The sequence below is a fragment of the Echinops telfairi genome, unplaced genomic scaffold (genome assembly GCF_000313985.2).
Source record: "Echinops telfairi isolate 266 unplaced genomic scaffold, ASM31398v2 ScPeMD7_9;HRSCAF=40, whole genome shotgun sequence".
NCBI classification, from domain to species: domain Eukaryota; kingdom Metazoa; phylum Chordata; class Mammalia; order Afrosoricida; family Tenrecidae; genus Echinops; species Echinops telfairi.
In genome coordinates this window covers 22,465,494-22,489,548 of record NW_022103906.1, presented here as the reverse complement: position 1 = coordinate 22,489,548, position 24,055 = coordinate 22,465,494, and the positions used below count along the sequence as shown (strand labels likewise).

Genomic DNA, 24,055 nt, shown 5'->3' with positions numbered 1-24,055 from the left:
CATCACCAAGCCACTCCTGGCCCTCAAGGGCAGGTTCTCCATTCATTCAAAAACATTTGAGTGTTTTCTAGGCACTAGCACAGATTACTTGTTGGGCTGCTAACCACAAGATCAGCAGTTCGAAACCACCAACCGCTCTTTGGGAGAAAGATGAAACTTTCTACTCCCTAAATAGTTACAGTCTCAGAAACCCACAGGGTTTCCTGACCCCATAGGACAGGTCCTGTCGGGTCGCTATGAGTCAGAACCCGCTCAATGGCAGTTTCATTTTTCTTTTCTTCTCCGAGCACAGAGAACGCGGGATTCTCATCTTCCCTGGAGAAGACCTGGTTGGATTCCCGCCTGCCTGCCAAGGCTCCTCATGCTTAGTCAGCACCTGTCTGTGATCAAAGGCTTGCACGCGGCTCTGATGGCGACCAGGCTTCAAGAGCACTTCCCGACCCAGACTTAGATCACTTCTGCAAAGCAGCCAGCAACACGTCCTTGATCCCAGTGGGCTGACTGACAACCGCACAGGCCCTGGGACCCAAGGGCGACGCAGATAAGGAAGTTCCTTTGTGTCACGTGGGGAGAGAGCGTACTTCCACCTCCTCCTCAAGCCTTCTCCTTTCTCTGCCTCTCCACTGAGATTCAGATTCGCTTTCTTCTTCATGCCTCTAGCCTTTGCGTTCTGAGCCACTCATTTAGTCTTATAGGAACGGCTCCACGCTGTTGTGCTGTGCATGTGTTTGCCACCCAGTCGGACTGTGAATTGCCCAAGAGCCAAAGTGTGCCTTATTCAGTGTGTACTATCCACACCTCCTACTGCCAGGCACAGAATGCATTTAGAAATGTATTTTGTTTTATTGCTGGGAATACGCCCAGCAAAAAACACACCACTTCAACCTTTCTACATGTACAATTCAGTGACATTAATTGCATTCATTTAAGTACTGCAGCCATTCACACACTCGCCTAACAGTGGTTCCTTCCCTATTAACATAAACTCATTGCCCCCTGCAATTCCTATCCCATTTTAAAGTTGCTCTAAGACCCCCACCAGACAGTTCTTCAATGAGCACAATGCTCCAGGCAGGCATTTCTTACTAGTTTAGCTAGATTATTGTTTGATTTTACGAAGACTCCAGGAGATTTTGCTGGTTTGTTTGTTTAAAGATTATCTCGGGGCAGGTTCAGGGGTTTACCCACCCTCCAGGGCTCCAGAAAGTCAGTCTGGAGTCCCTGAGACTTGGAGATTCTGTTCTGCATTCCCTTCTGAATCAGGATTCTTCCACAGAACCTCTGATGAAAATATTCAGTAACGGTAGCTGGGCACCAGTCAGCGCGCCTCATCTTCTGTCCAAGAGATGCTTCCTCGCCAGTCCCGCATCCTCCCCCTCTCTGACGTCGCTCCCTCCTTTCTTCGTGGCTCCAGGTGAACAGGAGCCGGGGGATGTGCCTTGGATGGCTGGTTGCAAGTTTGGTGCGCTGTGGTGGGGTCTGCATGCACACTCCCAAAGCTGCATCCCCAAACCTTTTGCAGTTTCTTAGAGATGTCCAGCCAGCTTTTGATTGCACAGATGACCTTCGGGTGTCCTTGTCCTATGTGACCTTCCTGGTTTAACCTGCTGTTAGCGTCAAGGTACTCTCCATGACACTTAATACATTTGTCAAATCGGCGCGTCCATTCTTGGAAACATTGTTCATCTGTTTGGATGGCTGACAGCACTTCCCTTGTTTTTTCTTCACCTCTTCTTCTACAAAACCAAATCGCTGTCCTTACATGTCCCTCTTCATTCTCAGCCCCTCTTGATGGTCCCCGTGGAAGTGCAGGAGGAAGAGAGGGCAGGAGAGAGAGCTGGTGGTACCCTTTTAAGACGGCAGACACGGGGCCACAACTGGGAGAAAGAGCAGAAGCGCTAAGCACATCGTGAGGTCAATGACCTGGGGGCCCCATGAAACCATGACTCTAACTCTCCGAACCAAGGAATCCAATCCTCTCAAGTATTTCTGAACAAGGTAGTAATAATATTAATAATAAAATCCAGCAAGGGAGTTCGGCTTAGATAGAAATGCTGATCTCCCAAGCAAAAAATCTGATAACGACTCTTTATTCTTTGTCTAATGCCAAACAAGCAGTGAGTTAGTCCCTGCTTCCCTTCCTAACACAAGCAGTACTCGGGTGACGTCTAGGTAGGCAAGCTTCTGCACGTCGCACACGAATCCTCTTGTTCCCTGAGCCACTTAACGCTCCACGCCCCTCATGCAAACCCAAGCTAGGAAACAGATGTTGAACTGAATAAGGGCTGATCTGGTCCTCAGCACAGGCTTGGCCGGTCTTGCCAAGTGGGTATTATCTGGAAATACTATGAGTCATGTTGTATTGGAGGAGTCTGGAAATCCTGTAATTAACCCCCTTTGATTTAGCAAATCGGAATCATTTAAGAGGCTGCCTGTAACATTCCCTAGCAATGACTCCCCACGGGTCCGATGGATGAGAGCGAGCCGGGTAGAAGGCATGTCAGAGGTGGCTGTTCTTCAGATCTGAGTGATGCAGACCAGTTAGGGTAAGTGGGGGCTGGCGGGGGCATGGAGAGCTGAGGTCATGCTGAAGCCATGACAGGAAAACGCTGCCGTCTGTCTGGGCTCTCGACTTATAACTCAAGAGCTTTCTGCGGCTGCTGGGAAATTGAATGCTCCCTGTGTCATTTTCCAGCCTGGAAGGATTTGGGGAGGTAACAGAGGCTTCTTTTTTGAGGGCAGGAAGTCCTGCTGTGTCTAGGAAGCTGGCGGGACACCTGCCCCAGCAGCGTCCCTCGGACCCAGCAGTTATGTCCGGCCCTGGTTGCGGTGCCAAGGCCACAGACCAGGCCAGTCCTCGGCGAGGACAGGTCATCCGTCACACTGCCCAGGGCTGTTCCTGCTGCTTCTCCTTCAGGGAAATCAGCGTGGTGAAGGAGAAGTCGTTATGGGTGACACTGTGCTTCTCCACTGTTCTACGGGAAGCTCCAGGCCAGTATTGCACGTTGTCAATCCCATCTCTCGAGTGCCTAGCATAGTGTTGGGGGTTCAACTCAATGTATTGAATGAATGAGTTCACAGATGAAGCACTCAGCTTTCTGAGCAACAGCCCTACAGGAATAGGCTATGTGGATGCCTCAATGCGGACCACCTAACATGACTGACGTGATTCAGAAGCACTCAGACCCTTTGGGGACTCAGACCGTGAACCACCAGCCCCCAACCAGCCATGTCACAGCCACCCGACAGCAGGAATTGTCCCAATCAGGCAGAGAAAGATTCCCCCCTAACGTTCCTTCATTAATTTCCCCCCTTCTCCAAATCACCATACAATGATCTGTCCACACCATGCTGTTTGATTATACACTCTTCATTCATTTCTTTCATTAACGATAATGACAACGTTATGTATACATTTATTTACTCTGAGAAGAACAATGTTACTTCATTCTTCATTTCATCTCACCGACAACTATTGTGGGATTTAAGCATTTCTAAGTGCCTCATGTACAACTACATGGCTAGGAGCCAGGTCCCTAAGTTGTCCAGGATGTGCCTAATTAAAAATATATATATGTTGTTCTGTTTTTCCTATCAATAGTCTTTTGCTTTTTCAGACTCTGTAACCCATTTCCAGTTTAGAAAATAGGTCACCTTAAAATCATTCTTCTGTGTCCCTGGTGGGGCCTGACAAGCCCTGAACACACACAGGTTCCTAATGGATGGAATCACAGAATGTTCGAGTTGGATAAGATCTTACACATTCTTTTGTCCCAGCCCTCAGTAATCAGAGAGAACTACATCTCATTGTTCAATCTGACAGTGAAGCAAGTTTGAAAATTCAGAGACTGTGGGCTGTGGTGTAGTGGTTATGTGTTGGGCTACTATTCATGTAAGTTGCCAGTTCAAATCCACCAGCAACTCTGTGGGAGAAAGACTGTTCTTTCTACTCCCATCAACAGTTACTGTCTCAGAAGCCCACGGGGGTCTGTGAGCCAGCACCGACCCCATGGCAGTGCAAGTGAGTGAGCGGGCCAAAGAACAGCGCTTTACTCCCTTGCTGAAGTTGATAGCTGGCAGGTGGAAGGATGGAAGGATGGAAGGAAGGAAGGATGGATAGATGGAAAGAAGGAAGGAAGGAAGGATGGATGGATGGAAGGATGGAAGGAAGGAAGGATGGATAGATGGAAAGAAGGAAGGAAGGAAGGATGGATGGATGGAAGGAAGGAAGGAAGGATGGATGGATGGATGGATGGAAGGAAGGATGGATGGAAGGAAGGAAGGAAGGAAGGATGGATGGATGGATGGATGGATGGATGGATGGAAGGAAGGAAGGATGGATGGATGGATGGATGGATAGATGGATGTTGTTAGGTGTCGTTGAGTCAGTTCTGACTCAAAGTGATCTTGTGTCCAACAGAATGAAACGTTGTCTGCTCCTGTGTTAGCCTCACAATGGCTATGTGTGAGCCACTGTTGACAGGCAGACGTCTATACAGAGTGTTAGTCAAGTCAACCCTGACTCATGGAGACCGTGTGCCCAACAGAATGAAAGGTGTGCCCTGTCCTGTATCATCCTCATGATCACCGGCATGCTCAAGTCCACTGTTGAGGCTACTGGGCCAGTCCATCTCACCGAGGGTCTCTATTCCCCTCCCTGGCTCTCTGCTGCCCTTACATATCCTTCTCCAGCGAGCGATCGTTCCTGAGGATGACCAAAGCCAGCCAGTTGAATAATGCTCCGGGGTGACCCATAAGATTTGCATTGGTTAGTTTCATCAGGATCACCAGGCATTTCTCCCTAGTCTACCTTTGTCTGGAAGCTCTGCTCAAATCTGTCCACCATGGACCACCTTGCTGGTCTTTCAAATACTAGTGGCATAGCTTCCAGCATCACAAACACATAAGCCACCACAAGACGATCACCTCAGTCTGTCACAAATTCCCCACTTGCTACCATTTCTCACCACAGAGAACAGCCCACTCCCACTCACCACAGAGAACAGCTATCTATCTATATCTAGGACCCTGCATTTCAGAGAGATGCAAACAGACCCCTTTCTTTCCTGAACCTTCTTGGTGGAACCTGCTGTGATCACTTGGGTGAGGGTGTGCAGACCTTTCTGGAGTTAATTCTTATTTCTGCAAAGGCTTTAGACCCCACCCTCAGCAGCACCCAGGTGCTGACAGGCAAGGCTACTACTGGGAGGGCAACCTTGAAGCAGCTGGCAGCCAAGTGTGTCTAATAACCCTGGTCTCCTGGAATGTAAAGAATGCACACAGCCACAGGCCCTGGGCTTGACAGGAGAAGAAAGAACTTTTCAAGTCTCTCTGGCTCACAGAGAGCAGGGGGTGGGGGGCGGTTTTGGAAGGGGGCATATTCTCTGCCCTAATGAAAATGAATAGGCTTCCCCCTCATCACTCCTCTCTTCTTTACTGTCCATCAAGACTTCTTGGGCTGCCTGCTATCACAAGGGAGAGACTGAGGCTCTGAGACCACTCAGTGTGAACGTCACGCTGAAGTCTCACAGCCTGGGAATTCCCAATCGGTTCTGGTATCCTAACTGTTGTATGAAGAACTGCCTCTAAAATGGGTAGGGAAGTCGTGGGGTTGGGAGGGGAGGGAAGGAGAAGACCTATATGTTCCCAGATCTAAGAGCACGCGCTCCCAGCCACCAGCGTTTCTATGAGCACATTACTTAGCAATGTGCGAAACAGCCAACACACACACACACACACACACACACACACACACACACACACACAGAGCTCTGCTCAGCAGGGCATCTGGGGTTGTAATCTCTCTTTATCTAATGCTTTTCCCAACTTGTCCTCGGACCACAGACAGGAAACAAAAGCTCTTGGTCGGAGTCTCTGACATCCTGGGAGGTTTGCGTGGAGCGCTCTTTTCTGGGTTTAGAAAAACCTATTCCCATGGAACCAGCTACGGTTCACATTTTATTGTTTAATCCTGCTTACTCTCCTGCCCCGTTTTAGAAGATCTGGAGGACCGACCTACGATCCCCTCCTCACTTTCCTCATAGCCAGCGAACTTTGTTTTGTTTTCGCACCGGATCTTCAGAAGTCCACTAAGCGCCAATCCAGCAGCAAATCCGAGCCTCCACCAGAATGGGGACCGAGGGGACCAGCCTGACACGTTGAATGTGCGGTGCGATGTGACAGTCTAACTGTGTGAGAAAAGCGGAGGGCTGAGAGCCTCCTGATTAATTTCCTGGATGAAATAAACCAGCAGTGGGGGATACCTGGTAGGCCAACCAATCGCAGCTCTTTACGGGCTACAAAGCACTATTCCAGAAGCCACCCGATGCCGTGGCAAGGCAATTCGAACTGCTTTGGAAATGAGGGGCGCTGGCTTGCCATGCTGATGGAGAAACCATCGCTCCCTCCCCTACGTGATGGCGGTCCAGCTTAGCTGGACGTGCTCGGTGCTCTGGCTTTTGGGAAATGGACAGCCCGGGGTCAAAACATGTAAAGCCTCCCTGGGTGGGATCATTCACATGAGGAAGGTGTACTTTTTCCCTTCCCCTGAAAGGGAATTTATGAAGTGTCAAAGAGTCCCCACGGAAGCCCCAAGCAGACGTAGGAGTCCAGTTAGCTCATCGAGTGAAATTCCATCAGCCCGTCTCCAGAGCTCAGTGACTCAGGCCTCTGGCATCCCTGAGGGGGACGGACTGGTCTGAACAGATGTGCCGTTTTCTTTCCCTTTTAACACGGGGAACCGGAGCGCACGCTGGAGACGGTGATGTGCGTCCGCTCGAATGGCCCAGGACCTGTTCCCGGATTCCAGGAGGCAAGAGGGTAGGTGACGGTTACAGGGCTGTGCTGTAAGGGGGTGGGAAGAGATGGGGGTCTTCATTCTTTCATCAACCCAGTCCTTTACGCTTGAATCACAAGACACAGTGCAGGTAGTAACCTTTCGAAACAAGTTCAAAGCGAACCAACGCTTCACCCTTGACTACTTTGGACTCTACAGGCACAAATTCCTGCCCAAATGCTCATGTTTTGATGTAAAAGAAATAAGCAAAAGTTTGAAGAAACTTTCAAGAGGTTGGAGAAGCCGGGAATGAGTCTGAGCACACACAGTTGTGGGTGTCCCTTCACCAGGACAGCTGTGCCCCAAGTCCCACAATAGTGTTAACTAGGAATAGCCAGCAGTGGGCGTGACCTGGTGAGACACTGGTTACATGCTGGGCTGCTAACTGCAAGGTCGGCAGTTCGAAACCACCAGCCACTGCATGGCAGGAAGGGGCTTTCTACTCCCATAAAGAGTTACAGCTTCGGAAACTACCAGGGGCAGTTCTACCCTGTCCTATTGGGCTCTTATGAGTTGGAATCACCTCGATGGCAGTGAATTTTTATTTAGTTATATTTTGGTTTGCATTTTCATAGACAACAGAGTAACAGGGAGATCTTACACCTTGGCAATCACCTACACCCTGTTCCTTCTGCAAGTAGGAATCTGGCCAACATGTTCCTGGCATGAGGTCATCCAGTTCCTGCTTGACCTCTTTGAAGGACAAGGAGTTCACCACTCCCTGGGGTCAGCAATCCATAGGGGGTAGCTCTGAATGTCCCGAAGTTTTCTTTGTCACAGGGAGCTGGACTCTGCCTCCCACTTACCATCTCCCCAGCCTTTGCTTAGGAGAGAGCAGCAATCACAAGCGTTCTTCTCCATGACAGCACCTTACATGCATGTCTGATGGGCTCCTATAGCCTGTGCATTTGATCAGCACACATTTTAATTTCTATCCAGATTCCTGATGCCTGATGGGAGGCAGGAGCCTCGCGAGCCCTGTATCATTGGAGACAGCCCCTGCGCTTGCTCACACTAATGAATAACCCCCCCTCCCTGGGTATCATTAGTCAGTAGAAGGACCCCACCTAACTGTGTCCACAAGCCCACGTTTCTTCTTATTCATGAAAATTTAATAGGGGACTTTTTTTTTTTTTTAGCAACGAAGTGATTCTATGACTTCAGCTCTTGCCCCAGATTATTCTATGAGGTATTTTGGAGAAACTTCCAGGCATCCCACAAACCACGGCCTGTAGGTGGTCTACGCATGTCTCTACCGGAAGGCCAGCTGTCGGGAAGCATTGAGTGTTAGCCACAAGACCCTGAATGGAAGAATCTTCTGACAACTCACAAGAATTCTCCTCAGACACCCAGACAGCTATTCCCTTTAATGACCTGCTTTTAGCAGACACACCAAGGAAGAAGCTCAAAGGGACGCCTCTTCTGTCCACAGTCCCCTCAGAGCCTGTGGTGGGGCAGGGAAGCTCCAGCCTGACGCGCCGTAACCAGTCTGTTTTACGACGACGGTGAGAGGGAGGCCTTCCAGGCAAGGCTGGGACAGCGAAGGTCGTGGAAGTCATCGTCCTCCAACCAGCTGGCCCCCAGGTAGTCTTCCCTAGGCGACAGTGAGTTTAGGGCCTGTGCCCTTTGTCTTGGAATCATCCGTCTTGTTTTCTCAGGTTCTCAGGTTCTGGAGGACAGGAGTCATGTCTTCCTTCCCCAATAGTGTCCTAAGCCATGATGTGCAGGCCGCAGGTACCCACAAGTGTCTCAAATAAAGGTCGAACCTCTGTTTTCCTATTATGGAGTCTCAGCCTTTCAGAATAAGAAAGTCCTCTCTAAATACATTTTGTCTCGCACACTTCTATGCCCACTCTACCCGCTGAAGGTGTGTGTGTGTGTGTGTGTGTGTGTGTGTTTGCGATGGCATTTCTTATGTCCCTATCAAATCCTGGGCTTTGGGACTAGTTCATTGTAGATATTCAATGAACACTTATCTGTTGAAGTTCCACGCACAGAGCCCTTGTTCAGAATCACCCCCCGCCCCGCCCTAGTGGCAGATGAGCCATTTTTTTCCACCCAAAACCTATTGACATTCCGGCTCACCTTTCTCTTATTCAAGCCATCAATGACTTTCTTATAGCAAGAATCCCAGGTCTTCGCTTGATCTCCCAAGCAGATTACTGTGAGGTGCTAGGCTGAACAGAAGCCCACTGAAGATATTAGAGATGAGCATATTGTCCTATCAGCCAGGGGATGTTTTATAAAGGAACGATTTACTTGTATTGTTTTCCATCACTGTTTAGTTTAATATTTCCTCCTGAGAGCTTCTCCACGGAAGGAATAATCATCTTTGTTTCGCAGTCCTGGGGATAAAAACATCCACGAGTTGGAGATGTTGTTGTTGCCGTCAGGTGCCATCGGGGTGGTTCTGACTCGGTGAGCCTGAGTCAGAGGGAAGGAAACACTACTGCCTGGTCCTGCCCCGGCCTCGCAATTGTTGCTGTGCATTGGAGCCCATGGTTGCGGCCACTGTGTCACTCTTTCTCCTCGTTGGTCTCCTCTTTTCAGCCAACCCTCTACTCTACCAACTATGGTGTCCTTTTCCAGGGACCAAAACATGTCCAAAGTCTCCCCATCCTGCTTCTAAGGAGCATTCTGGCTGCACTGCTTCCAAGACAGACTGGTTTGTTCTTCTGGCAGACCACAATACTTTAAATATTCTTTGCCAACACGATAACTCAAATACATAAATTCTCTGGTCTTATTCATTGTCCAACTTTCATATGAGTATAAGGTGACTGAAAGTCTCATGGGTTAAGCAAAGTGCACCTTAGTCTTCAAAGCAGCATCCTTACTATTCAACTCTTTCAAAGTGGTCTTGTACTGCAGATTTGCCCAATGAAAATGCCATTGGATTTCTTGACTACTGTTTCCATGAGCGCGGTCTGTGTATTCAAGGAAAAAGATAATTTCCATCGTTAATCTATTTATCATGATGCTCTCTGTTGGTCCAGTTAGGAGGATTTTGCTCTTGGCTACATTGAGTTGTAATCCATACTGAGGTTAAAGTCCTTGATCTTCAGCAGCAAGGGCTTCAAATCCGCCTCACTTTCAGCATGCAAGGCTGTGTCATTTGCATATTTCAGGTTGTGAATAAGCCTTCCTCCAATCCTGACGCCACATTCTTATTCACACAGTCCAAAGTATGTGAGATAGAGCTTCTTGGGTTCTTTGCTCAGCACACAGACTGAATATATATGGGGAAACGATAAAACCCCATACCCACTGTCCCTGATTTTAAACCATTCATTGTTCCATTGGGATAACTGCCTCGTGGGCCTTGCACAGGGTCCCCAGAGCACAGTGAAGAGTTCTGAAGCTCCCGTTGTTCTCAGCGCTATCCACAGCTCATCATGGTCCACACATAACACAAGTTATGAGCAAGCGTCTTTGCATTATCAGTGAAACAAGTAAACATCTTCCTGTACTCTCCTAGCATCTGCCTAGCCTTCTTCCTACCGAATACCATACATTCAGTGTACATTCAATGTAGATTCAAACGTGAGTGCTAAAAGTGTAATGCAAATGGTTAATTCAATGGGTTGGTAACCAAAAAGCTGGAGGCTCAAATCCACCCAGAGGTGCTTGGGAAAAGGCCTGATGATCCACTTCCAAAAATACACTCCCAAATCATAAACCTCATGGTAAGCAAAGTTGCCCTAAGTAAATGGGATTCTAACTATGCACATAATCTCCTCCAGTCTAGTAGAGTGTCTCTACTGGAAGTGGTCTCATCCTTTCAGTGGAGAGAAGACTGGCAAGTCAGAGGCCCAATCCCCTCCCAGGTTATAATGCAGGCTTGGACCCATGCCCCGTGTGCTTGGTGTACTTTAGGAACACGCATGAGAAAAGCGTAAGACAGTGGGAGTCACTAAGAGCAAAGTGCAAAGACCCGAGTCTAGGTACAACAATAGGGCATCTTTTGAGCTGGGCAATGAAACTTGGTTAACGTGGTTGTTAGAATGAACTGCTCCTTGGAAAGCTCAGTCCAAAATGTAGCCGTAAAGAATAAAAGGAGAGCTTGTAAGCTGGGGGGACAAATCTTAGGGAACGGAATATCTTTGAAGGGCCTAACCTCTAAAATATTCCCATAGAGAAAACTCCAATAGCTCAACAGCAAAAAGGCAAACAAGCCAATCTTTTCAAATGGGCAAAGCACATAAAGAGACACTTCACCAAGCGGTGTATTCACGCAGCCAACACACACATGCACAGAAGCAGGTGATCGTTAGCCATTAGAGAGCAGCGAGTCAAAACTACAGCGAAACCTCTGTACAGTCAAAAACCTCACCTCTGCAAAACTGTCACTGATTCAAAAACAAAGACACAGAAGACAACGGTGCTGGCAAGGTTGTGGGGAGATTGGAACCCTTTATCCCCTGCTGATGGGATTGTAGAATGACACAGCCTCTATGGAAAACCATATAATGTTTCCTCACAAAGCTACAAATAGAAATGTATTATAATCCATCAATCATGCTCTTATCTCTACATCTCAGAGACCGAATGGTAGTGACACACAGAACACATATGCACACCTCGTCCACTACAGCATCACACGTGATAGTAAAAAGATGGGAACACCTCAGTGCCCAGCAGCAAATGAATGGATAAATAAAATGTTGCAACACGGGGGGCTTCCAAAAGGTTCACAGAACATTTCCATTATTTTTTTAATACTGTTTCTCACATATTTTTGAAGCCCTTTTGTAGTATAAAATGAAATAGTACATATCTATGAAGAATAATGAATTGTATGACTTGTGAATTATATGCCAATAAAACTATCTGTTTTTAATAAAAAGACGAATGATGAATTCACCAAACAGCATGGCCATCATTCTGATTAAGTCAATAAAAAAAGGGAAAGTATTGTATGATCTCTTTTGTAAAAAGACAAAACAGAGATCAACATTCTTTGGTGCTTCTCAAGGGTGGGAGGGGGATAACTCTTTAAAGAGTAGACATTTGCTATGTTGGTGATGCAAAAGGATTGACCAAAGGTGAGTGAAATCTTGACTACAGTTAATGATGACACAATATGTACACAAGAATCAGGGACATTATTAATAAAGGCTCCAATACTGTAATGTATACAATTCAGCAGTAACAACCAAAAGAAGTGAGTGGTTCCATAGGTAGTTCTACATCAATGCCAACTCCTGGTGTCCCTGTGGGACAGGAGAATTGCCTCTGTGAGTTTCCAAGACTGCACCCCTTTACGGAGTGGAACACCCCGTCTTTCTCCTATGGAGCAGCTAGTGGTTTCAAACTGCTGACCTTGCAGTAGTAACCCAATGCATAACCACTACATCACCAGGGCTCCTTCTAGGAAGGTACATGTGTGCATATATCCACATGCATATAATGTGTACACATATGCATGTACATGTTTGTGTTGCTGCATATACATTCATACATATAAAATAAAGAGGACAGGGAGGCATGGTCACAGGTACTTCCCAGGTAGGACCGATCACATTGCAAGATTGACAGACTTGGTTTGAAGGCCGTGGTCTCCTGCGACCACTCAGTCAATTGCTAGAAAATAGACCATGATGTTTATGTTCTACATCCTAGTTTGGTAAGTGGTGTCTGAGGTCATAAAAGCTGCTGAGTAGTATCTAAGATACAACTATTGGTCTCTACTCACCTGGAGCAAAAGAGAAAGAAGTAAGCCAAAGATTTAAAGAAGAAACTAGTTGCGGAACCAATTGTCTAAGCAAACCATGAGTCCATCTCTCCTGAGACCGAAAGAACTAGATGGTGCTGGGCCACCCCTATACAGGGTCCAACAGAAGGTCTCTGATAGAATGGGGGCAAATATTGCAGAACAAAACTCAAATTATTATTATTTTTAAAGATAGATTTACTGAGCTGGCAGAGATTAGAAGGGACTCAGATTTTTGCCCTGTGGCTTTAAACTGAGGTCAACTTGTGGTGAAATAGCAGACTGTCTCATAAAATAAATAATAACATCTATGAATACTGTGCTCCTTTTAATGAGGGGAGCGTGTGATGGGGACCCAATGCCCATCTGTAGACAACTGGACATCCCTTGCAGAGGGCTAGTGGGGAGGAAATGAGTCACTCAGGGTTCAGTGTAGCAATAATGAAACTCACAACCTTCCTCTAGTTCTTAAACGCTTCCTCCCCACAACGATCATGATCCCAATTCTACCTTGCAAACCTGGTTAGACCAGAGGATGCACAGCGGTACAGATGGGAACTGGAAACACAGGGAATCCAGGACAGATGAACCCCTCAGGACCAGTGGTGAGAGTGGCGATACCGGGAGGGAAGTGGGGGTAGAAAGGGGGAACCGATTGCAAGGATCTACATATAACCTCTTCCCTGGGGGATGGGCAACAGAAAAGTGGGTGAAGGGAAATGCCGGGCAGTGTAAGATAAGATAAAATAATAATTTATAAATTATTAAGGGGTCATGAGGGAGGGGGGAATGGGAAGGGGGGGAAGGAAAATGAGGTGCTGATTCCAGGAACCCAAATGTAAAGCGAATTTTGAGAATGATGAGGGCAACAAATGTATAAGTATGCTTTACACAATTGATGTATGTATGGATTATGATAAGAGTTGTATGAGACCCAATAAAATGATTTTAAAAATAAAAATAAAGAGGTTTTGTGCAACAGAAAAAAAATTTTTTAAACCCACAAAGCAACAACAATAGTGTACAGACACCATCAGCTATATATTTTGGCCCCGCTCAATACTTTTCTCAAGAAGTGATCATATGAGTGCGATAGCAAAGTGCGGTGAAGAAGTCAGGTGGTGCCTGGCTATCAGAAAGAACAGCATCTGGGGTCTTAAAGGCTTGTCTTCAAATGAGCAGCTATCTAAATGAGGTGTCAGCTAAATCCACACAGACGGTGCACACCAGTCCATGTGATCCAAGGACTGTAAATAATAAGATGCAAGGTCAGAGGAAGGAATTGTATTAGAGCTTACATTCAGAGCACGCAGTTTATAGAAGGGTACGGATGACAGTGAAAGCCCAAATCCATGTGCAGAGGCTCTACTCAGAATACGCCTCCATTGAACTACGGCAGACCACTGACTAAGGATGTGAACAGTCTTGCTCTCGGACAGCGCATTGGAAAATGGATTGCTGCCGATACATTTAGGTTAAAATTCAACAGATTATCATTTGTTTTCTATTTTGACTTATTTTTCATGTGTTCTAGTTTCTATTATCTGCTTTCTTTTGGATGGAGGTTTGTCTGTGTTTTATTTTGTTGTCGTATAATTTTCTGTCTATGACATCTAGGATAGGTGACCCATAAAGATAGCAACTAGACTAATTTAGTTCCTTAGAGTTGCGGCAGGGAGGTTGGGGGCTAATGGGGAGCTAATAATAATGGGTGCACAAGAATGAAGAAAATGCTCTCAAACTGATTATGGTGATGATGGCATAACTCTTTTTAAGATATTTAACCCTGGAACTGCATGGTATATGGATTACATGTCAATAAAACTATTAGAACTCATCATTTATATGAGACCTCAGTCATGATACACTCTAAGGCAAAAATGAGGTCAGGATGTTGCAGGGAAGCTAAATTCATGGAAACAGAACAGAAATCACGAGTAGGCTGACACCTGCAAAACATGTAACCAGGTTGCTAAGTAATATGTTTGGAAATTGCTCCACGGAACCCTAAGTTGCTGTGGACACTTCCACTAAGTGCACAGTGAAACATTTAACTGAAAAATTCTAGCTGTGACCGTAGAAGAAAGCCCGCAGCCCACATGCCATCTCCACTTGTTGGCTTCCGTGTCAGGTTAGCAAAACTATCATCTGAGGAGCTTGAAACAAATCTCCTCCAGGTCCCACAGCATGCGATTCCAACTCAGTGGGTCTGGAGTGAAGCCCTGCTAGCTTCCCTTTCAAAGTAATTCTGACCCCCAGCGAGGCTTGGGAAGAACTGCCCAGAGCTAACCAGCCTCCATGGTCGGTCAAAGTGGCCTTCTCTTCTTCCGTACAGTATCAGGGCTGGTCCGTGTGAAAAGATAAAATACAACAGAATGATGATACATCACTTCTGAGATTCGGTTATCAGAGACCGCGGCATTCATGTTTCTCTCTGTCTCTCTGTCTTTCTTCCATCCCTCACTCTGGAGGAAGACAGCTGCCGCAGCTGGAGGACACAACGGCAGCCTACGGACAGACCCATGGGGAGAGGAACTGAGGATTCTGGTCACCTGTCAGCAAAGAAGTAAGCCTGCCAACAACCTGATGTGTGCGCTTGCAAGAGACCCTTCATCACCCACCAGCTGCAACCTCTGAGAGGGACCAGACTCACCCAGCTAAGCCACTCCTGATTTCTGACCCTTGGCAACTTCATGAGAGAACATAGGTTTGTTGTTTTCGGCTGCAGACTTTGGGAGTAATGTGTTATGCAGCATCTGATAGGTCACACAGTTTCCCACTCCAAACGGCAAGTTCCTGGATTTGGAGCAAAAGACCCCTCAGGCCCCCTCTTCAGCAGCGTTTTGCGCACACTCTCGGTTCCATACCTTATTCTTGAACGGCACTTCCAGGCTTATCCCTGATTCCTATCTTTGTACCTCTGTCTCTTTGCCCACGCTCTTCTCTGTGCCTGGAATGCCCTTTCCCCACTGGTGCATCTCAGGTATCCCCTTCTCCATAAACCCTCCTCTGCACGATCCCCACACTCAGTCCAGTCAGGTGAGGTCGCCCTTCCCAGTGCTCGGAAAGCACTGCTTGAATCAGCAAGGGAGAAGTGAGTTGCCTGGAAGAAGAAAAATGCTCAATGAAGGAGGCATCAAGAGCAGAGCACTTGCCTCTACGTGGTTCATCAACGAATTGTCGAATTTGAACCCAGGAATTCTTTTGTCACTGCACACCACACCCACGTCTTCTGTGTGCTTGCAGTCGGTGACACCCCAGCCGTTTGAAGAGCAGGCTGCCAGAGTGGCCTCCTTGCCAGTGCAGTGGAGATTGTCCAACCAGATGGGCCCTGAAGTGGGGAGAGAATAAAGAAAACAAGGGACACATCAAAGGGAGGTTGAGTCTCTGGCGGCATCCATGATTTACACGGACGGGTCTGCTTACTTCCTGTTCGTTTGCCTGGTTTGCCTTTACCTATACCCTTGATGCCAGCAATCCATCTTGATTATGTTAAGGTATTGCATAGACATGTGGTTTGAGGGCATCTGGATCCCCTTGCCAGAGTAAGCAGCTGATGGGATTCAGGAATGCGGGAGATGAAACATGATAAAGATAGAAATCCCACTTAAAGCCCCGAAGCTACATGGCAATAGCAGAAAGCACATGCACTTTGGATGTGAAACTGGGTTTGGGTTCTGGCGTCACCACTGGCCCATATGTATGATCTTGGTCTAAGTCCCTTCCTTTCATCAGTAAAGTGGGAAGGACAAAACGTGAATGGGCGGGTGTGGGTTAGAGATGTTATATCATGCGCCTAGTTTATGGTTTGGCCCACAGTGGACACTCAAAAATGGTAACGATGATGGTGATTATTTAATACTGAACCTCCTTAGGCTCCACTCTAACCCTTCCTGGAAAGCTGAGCAGCTATCCTACAATAGAAGGTTTAAAGGTTCTTGTGGCATTTGCATATCTACATTTCCTCCCTTGACTCCCAATGCTTCAGGGATGTAGATGTTGTTGATGGATGGTGCGGAGATGGTTCTGACTCATAGAGGCCCTATGCATAACAGCCTGTACCATTCTCACAGTCATTGTTATGCTAAACCCATTATGAGTGCCACCTCATGGAGGGTGCTCCTCTTTCCCGTTGACCCTCCACCTTACTGATCAAACAGGAGGTCCTTATCTAGGTCCAAGGTCAGTGACACAAGGTCTTGCAATCCTTGATTTTAAGGAGGATGTCAACTGTACTTCTTCTAATACAGATTTGTTTCTTCTGGTAGTTCGTGCTGTGTTTAATATTCTCCATAAACACCATAGCCTTTAGCCCTCTTCGGTCCATTTTGTTCCTTATTATCTATCTTTACTTACTTACAAGGTGATTGAAGACAATCAGGCATGCCATGGTCTTCCAAGTAACATCTTCTTTCTTGAACACTTTAAGGAAGTCTATTGCAGCAGATTTACCCAATGCAACCCATTGCTTGATTTCTTGATTGCTACTTTCATCAGCATTGATGGGGGTCCAATTAAGATGAAATCTTTGACAATTTTGATCTTCTCTGTTGATCATAATTTTATTGGTCCAATGGTGCTTTTGTTTTCTGCTTGTTGGGGTATAATCCTTACTGAAGGCTGTAGCCTTTGGTCTTCATTAATAAGTGCTTCAAGTCCTCTTCACTGGCTACAGCCATATCACTCTGAATGTGCCCAATCTCATCAACTCCTCTCCACTTTCATCAAGCAGAGTTGTGTCATCTGCATATCACAAGTTGTTAATAAGTCTTCCAATCCTAATGCCACATTCTTTTTCATCTCGCCCAGCTTCTTAGATTACTTGATCAGCATACAGATTGTATAAGTATGATGAAAGATACAACCCTGAAGCATATCTTTCTTGATGCTAAACCATTAACCATCCTTTTGTCCCGTTCAGACTACTGCCTCTGTGTCAATCTATGTTCCACATGAGCAAAATGAAGAGTTCTGGAATTCCTATTGTCCACAGTGTTGCCCATAGTGTCTGATCCACATAATCAAATGCCTTTGTTTAGTCAATAAAGCACGGGAAACTCTTTCTGGTATTCTCTGCTTCGAGTTAGATCCATCTGACATCAGCAATTATACCCCTAATTGGACATTTTCTTCTGAACCCAACTTGACTTTCTGGCATTTTCCCATCTTTGTATTACTGAAACCATTTTTTAAAGCAATCTTCAGTGAAAGTTTCCTTGTGTGTGATATTAATCATATTGTTTGATAACTTCTGCATTCTGTTGAGTCACCTGACTTGGAATGGGCGCAGATATGGATCTCTTCCAGACGATTGCCCAGGCAGCTCTCCTTCAGATTTCTTGGCATGGACCAGTGAGCACCTCCAGCCTTGTGTCAGTTTGATGAAACATTTCAAGTGATATCCTGCCAACTTCTGGAGCTTTGTGTTTTGCCAGTGCCTTTCGTGCAGTTTGAACATCTTCCTTCAAGCAGTTCTTGATTATGTGTCATCTTCGGGACTGACTGAGCACCAACCAGCTCTGTCTGGTACAGTGTCTCTGTGTATTCCTTCCACCTGCTTGTGATGCTTCCTGCATTGTTCATTATTTTGCCCATAGGATCCTTCAGTATTGCAACTTGAGACTTCAGTTCTTTCAGCTTCAGAAATGCCATGCATGCCCTTCCCTTTGGCTTTCTAACTCCACGTCTTTGTACATTTCACTGTAATGCTTTACTCCTGGAACTGCCCTTTGAACATTTCCTAGTAGCTCTTTCTCATAACCATTGCCTCCATTTTCTTAACTACTCTATGTTCCAGAGCAAGTTTCAGCGTTCCCACTGACATTCATTTTGATCTTTTCTTTCTCTTGCGTCGTTTTAATGCCCAAAGCTTTCTTCATGTATGATGTTCTTGATGTCATCCCACAACTCATCTGGTCTTTGGTTACTGTATTAAATATGCCCATTTCACAGACGCAGAGCTCTGGCCCAAGGAGGACAACTCCTGGATGTTAGAACAAACACCCGAGGTCAGGACCCTGGTCCCTAACTCCCAAGTCACTTCTCCTCTCACTTCCTGATACTTCCCCTCTGCTGACTCAGTTCATACCAACCCATGAATCTTTACATTCGAAGGCAAGGGACAGCTGGGCTGCGGGGCAGTCGGGGAATCTGCTCACCTCCTGCTCCTCTACTGGTCTTGCCCTAGGCTAAGAATCCCGTGTGCAAAGTGCGGCAGGTTTTTAAAAATAGCACTATTCACACATGGCCCTGAAAACAAAACCAGAAACACTTGTCCCATGGCTCCTGTTAGGAGACCATGGGCCAGTGGGGTCAGATGAAACTGGGTTTGCCTTCCAAGTGACATGCTCTCTGTGTGTGATTTAGCAAAGGGCCAAGCCTCCTTCCCACTTCTAAAGGAAATGTACTGACACTCAATACGCAGGTTGCCACAGGTAAATTCAAGGAAGTAATCCAGGTGCTCCACACAGGTTCAGCCTCCCTTTCTTTCCTTCTTCCAATGAACCAGGAAAACAATGCGTCCCAGGCCTTTCAGGATGCGAGCAGACTTGGGATAAAACCCTCCCATTGGCAAGATGAGAAAACCAAGAGGAGGGTCGGAGGACATGGGACTGATGTCCTGACTTCCAGTGCCTCCCTGAATGTCTCTGGGTGATGGCTGGCAGGTGGGGGCTCAAAGCGAGGGAGCCTCAGACACGTTGCAGGGAACAAAGAAATTATTGAAAACATCTGGGCTGAGAGTCTTTTTCCCAACTGCTTTCTCAATTTGGCCTAGTTTCCAAGCCGTCAAGCTCCACTGAAACATATGTTCTCTAATCGATTGCCGTTTCAACAACAAACCAATGTTTGTCTTGCTAAGTGCTAGCAACAGAAAAGGCCGTCCACGTTGGACGTGAGGTTCCGGAAGAGACAGAGCAAGCCCTTATTCCATTTACCCTGAAAGAAAGCACACTAGCTCAGGAGACGGGCAGCAGGCCAGCCCAACAGGAAGGTCACGCAACCCGCTTTATGTATTGAGAAAGAGCATTTGAAATTAGCACTCTGGAGCACATGTGGTAAGTTACATTACCCAAAAGAGTGCTACCCGCTTGTGTCTCTTTAGCAGACTCATAGCAAACCTACTCTCTATGCTTGAGAGTCCTTGGGTATCACAATCAAAAGGTTGGAGGTTCAAGTCTACTCAGAGGCAGCTCAGAAGCAAGTCCTCATGGTTTACTTAAACAAACAAACAAACAAACAAACAAATAAAAACAGCCTATCCTACAGAGGCCAATTCTGCTCGGACACACATAGAGTCATCCTGAGTTAAAACTTACTCCACAACAACAGGTTACACTTCCTTGGCCAATTGCTTTTTCTTAGGCAGTGGAAACAAATGTTCTGCTCAGGCCAAGAGAGTGTGATCATCGTGATATATTACTTAGGCTGCTTTAATGAAAATTATTTTCTCATATGCTTCTCACTCAAAACTCAGACTGACTGCCTCTGTGTTGATGCTGACTCATAGCAGCCTTATAGGACAGGGTAGAACTGCCCCTGTGAGTTTCCGAGACCAGAACTCTTTAGGGGAATAGAAAGCCTCACTTTTCCACCTTGAAGCAGCTGGTGATTTGGAACTACTGACCTGGTGGTTAGCAACCCAATAGTGCCTATTACCTAGCCTGCCTCAGATTCAAAAGCAACCAGCTTCGGAGGTTGCCTGCTGGAGTGGAGGGTGATTTTAAGCATGGCATTACATAGCTGTGAGAAAGGGGTATTTGGGGCACAGATCACAGATGAGGTTCAACTTTGGGGCACAAAAATCTAGTCAATCAGAAGCAAGACTTCATTGATTCTACTCTTTCCACCCATTTACTCTATGAAATGCCTTTCCTGATGAAAGGAGAAGAGATGTAACAACAAATCCTTCAGAAAAGAGAAAGCCTAAATGAAGTTCCATTTCGATGCCAGCGTCTTCCCTGGGCTGTGTCAGGACAATGGCAATCATTCAATCTAGAACCGCTGTCTGGCAGCTTTGCCACTCTGAGCTGAAGGATGGCTTGGGGGTCGGTTGGGAATGGGTTGAGCCTGACAAGCAAAGACACGTACATCAAAGCTTCTCACCAGTTGGGTCATTATTTTAATCTTTAAAAAATATTTTAAAATTTGTTTTCTTTTTTTGTTGTTTAGTTCATATTGTTTGGAATCCACCCAGACTGTAAGAAACAGGACAGGTGTCCCCACTAAGATGCTCTAAAAGGACCCTTGATTGACCTGAGCTTGGAGGTGGAGAAGAGGCCAATGGCAAGCCAGGCTGGAAATTTTGGCAGGTCCCTTGGGGAACTCTCCCTGGAGTTATGACCACAGCCCAACCACTGCTACACAGAGGCAGAAGGTCAACCTCCAAGGAGACCTTGAACATGAGGCTTCCTGAAGGGGAACCCCTTCTGGGATCGGCTGCAGCGTCCCCAGCTCACCCACAGAGCAGGGTGGCCGTCCTATTCGACCGTCACTACATCAGGAGTTATTTTGCTCTGGGTTTGTGCATTTGTTGCTGTTTTTAAATATTCTCCCAAATCATAATTTGAATGAATTAACCAGATGATACTATCAGAGTGCCTACACTAGAAACACTAGACTGATGCAGATACAATTCAAATATATTAAATAAAAGACCTCTCACATTCCTTAAACCAGTTTTTGAAAACCAGGGGCCATTGAGTTGACCCCATGTGTGTCCGAGGAGAAGGATATTCTGTTAGGTTTTCCAGGACGGATTGATCAAAAGTAGGTCACCAGGCCTCTCTTCTGCAGTGTCTCTGGGTGGGCTCAAACTTCCAGCTGTTTGGCTAGCAGCTGAGGACATGAACCATTTTCGCCACCTGGAGACGCCAACCAAGCACAATTTCATATAGGTCGCCTAACTCCCGGAGATGTGACTGCTTGTACTTTTTCACACCTGTTTCTTTTTGCTCTCAGATGCTCCCCCATCATAATTCTTGGTGATTTCAGTATCCAGAGATGACCCTTCCAGGACTCTTGGCCACTTGGTTCCTTTATCGCTTCTGTCCAATGACTTTTTTTTAGCCAGCCTCGGCCCCTCTCTCACGCTCTTAACTCAGACCTTGCCTTTACCAGCCATCACACCCTCTCCTGACTCTCCACCATGCCTCCATCGTCCCAGTGTGTGCCTTCTAGAATCCCAGTCCCATCAGACTCAAAACCCATCGATCCGCTAACTTTTCATCGTCTTTCAACTCCTTCACGCGACTCCTGCCCTCCGGCCCAGAGGGAGGGCTGATTTTGTGTGTCAGCGGGACTCTAGTCTGGCTGCTGTTAGGGAGCAGGGGTGGAAGCAGATTACCTTCCATCATGTAATCTAATACCGTCCCTCCCTCTGGGCCTTTGGAGCAAAATGGGACTTTCCCTGCAGGGTGTTCTGCCTCCAGGTTATAAAGAGCTATTTTGGCAGAACTCACACTCTTCCTGTTGCCTGATTTATGGATGTAAACCTGAGGGATTTTGCCTAATTTATGGACTTTGGGCTCACCAGCCCTCCACAACTAGGTGAGGCAATTCCTTGAAGTAAATATCTACCTATCAATCTATCACACTGTTTATCTGGTCTCATTGGTCTTCTTTCTCCAGGGAGTGTGGACTGAGACACCCAGCATAGAGTCCAGGGACCAGGATTTTAACTGCCCCCTTCCAAATGCCCTCTGCTCCCTTGCAATTCTCATCTCAGATGGCAAAGTCCAACCCAGGTAAGCCCACCTCTCGAGCCGTCCTCCACCATGCTCACTTCTGGACGGGTGACATAGACCGGAGGAGAAAACACAGCCAGACGATCTGGTGACAGGAATAAAATAACTTGTTCCTGGAAAAAGCCCGCATTCACCAGAAAGTACTTGGCTATAAAATAATTGGGCTCTTCAGGCCTGGAAGAGGAAACATAAATCTCGAGTTGCTTCTGGACTGTGGGGCTAGCAGAATAAACAAAGATGTGGAATTACATAGCTGTGTCCGAAGTTTTGTAAACAAGATGAGACATGAGTTTTAAAAGCCCTGCATTCACTAAGCTGTCTTTGCTGCCTGTCTCCTCCTCACTGCTAAGTAACCAAGTCAGAGATGAGTTGATCAAGGTGTGACCTCTTCATCTGTTACAGCCACCGGAAATGTACACCTGGCCTAAGACATGTCTGAGATGGCATTTCCTTCCTCTTATAATTTGTGGAAGGAGCCCTGGCAGTGTCACACAGTGAGGGGTTCAAACCCATTGGCCACTCTGGAAGAAGAATGAGGCCGTCTACTCCCATACGGATTTGCAGTCTCAGAAACCCTGGAGCAATTTAACCCTTTTCTGTAGGGTCACTTTGTCGTCAAGACTTGATGGTCGTGTGTTTGCTATTGTTTTCTCTTTAATAATTTCTAAAACAACAGACAGAGGGCTGAAAGGAGCCATCAGAATCATCTACTCCTATGTCTCCCAAACCTAGGTTTCACAAAGGCTTACTGGGTTTCCAAAGGCTAAGGTACTCCAGGCTCTCATCTAGACCTACAAACTAGCCTATCGAGAGCCTTGGTGGTGTAATGGGCTGCTAACCACAAGGTAGGCAGTTGGAAACTACCAGCCGCTCTGTGGGAGAAAGATGAGGCTTTTTACACCTACATGGTCTTGGGAGTTTGGTTTGGGCCATCCTGGGTTTAGGTTTGAGATATCTGTATTCTGAGCCACCAGGCAATTCTAATGCAGTCTGCATGGCATGAACCCAATTTGTTCAGGACATGGGAGTTTGGAACTGCTGCGCTACCTGCTGCCTCTGCCAGGGGGAGGGGCTGCCCTTGCTGCACCAAGGGATGGGAGACTCTTAGCACCCCCAATTTTTTAAAAATCATGCCTTCCACCCTCATCTACTATCTTACTAAGAAGCATAAACCATCAGAATTTCAAGAAGTCTTAGGAGTCCAATTTCCAGATGGGTAGATTGAGGCCCAAGAGAATAAGCGCTCCTCTTAAAATCATACAGTTCATTAGGTCAGCACCGGGACTGAGCTCGAGGCCCTGGGCTCCAAGAACTTTTGCTCGTTCAAAGCTCTTCCAACCCAAACTCAAACCCACTGCCATCAAGGTAATGCCAATCATAACAACCCTGTAGGACAGAGTGGAATTGCCCTCGGTGGTTTTCCGAGACGGCACTTTTTCAGGAGCCGAACGCCTCATCTTTCTTTCTCTGAGCTACTGGTGGATTCAAACCACTGACCTTGTGGTGGTTAGCAGCTCGTTGCATACACCAGAGCTCCTTCAAGGCCCTTACCAAAAAAAAAAAAAAAAAAAGGAAAGCAATAAAGAAGGAAAGAGTCAGACACCAGGAGGAAGCTTCAAATGAGGTGGTTTTTTCCCCTTACCAAAAAAAAAAAAGGACATGGAATGGTTAAATTCATTAAATATGAATGATCAGTCACATGGTTGTTAATTATGTTAAACTTTTTACTCTTAATAATTGATATTTTGAATAGAAAAACAAGTG

The 24,055-nt window shown here is 46.5% G+C and overlaps 1 protein-coding gene across 1 annotated transcript in view; it reads right to left on the bottom strand.

Annotated features, from left to right (window-relative positions):
* Positions 1-24,055, bottom strand: part of LOXL2 (lysyl oxidase like 2) — a 76,909-nt gene that overhangs the window by 51,709 nt on the left and 1,145 nt on the right. The window contains exon 2 of the mRNA XM_004707698.2: positions 15,704-15,879. Coding sequence (XP_004707755.1) covers positions 15,704-15,879 — 176 coding nt within the window. The remainder of the gene's footprint in view (positions 1-15,703; positions 15,880-24,055) is intronic.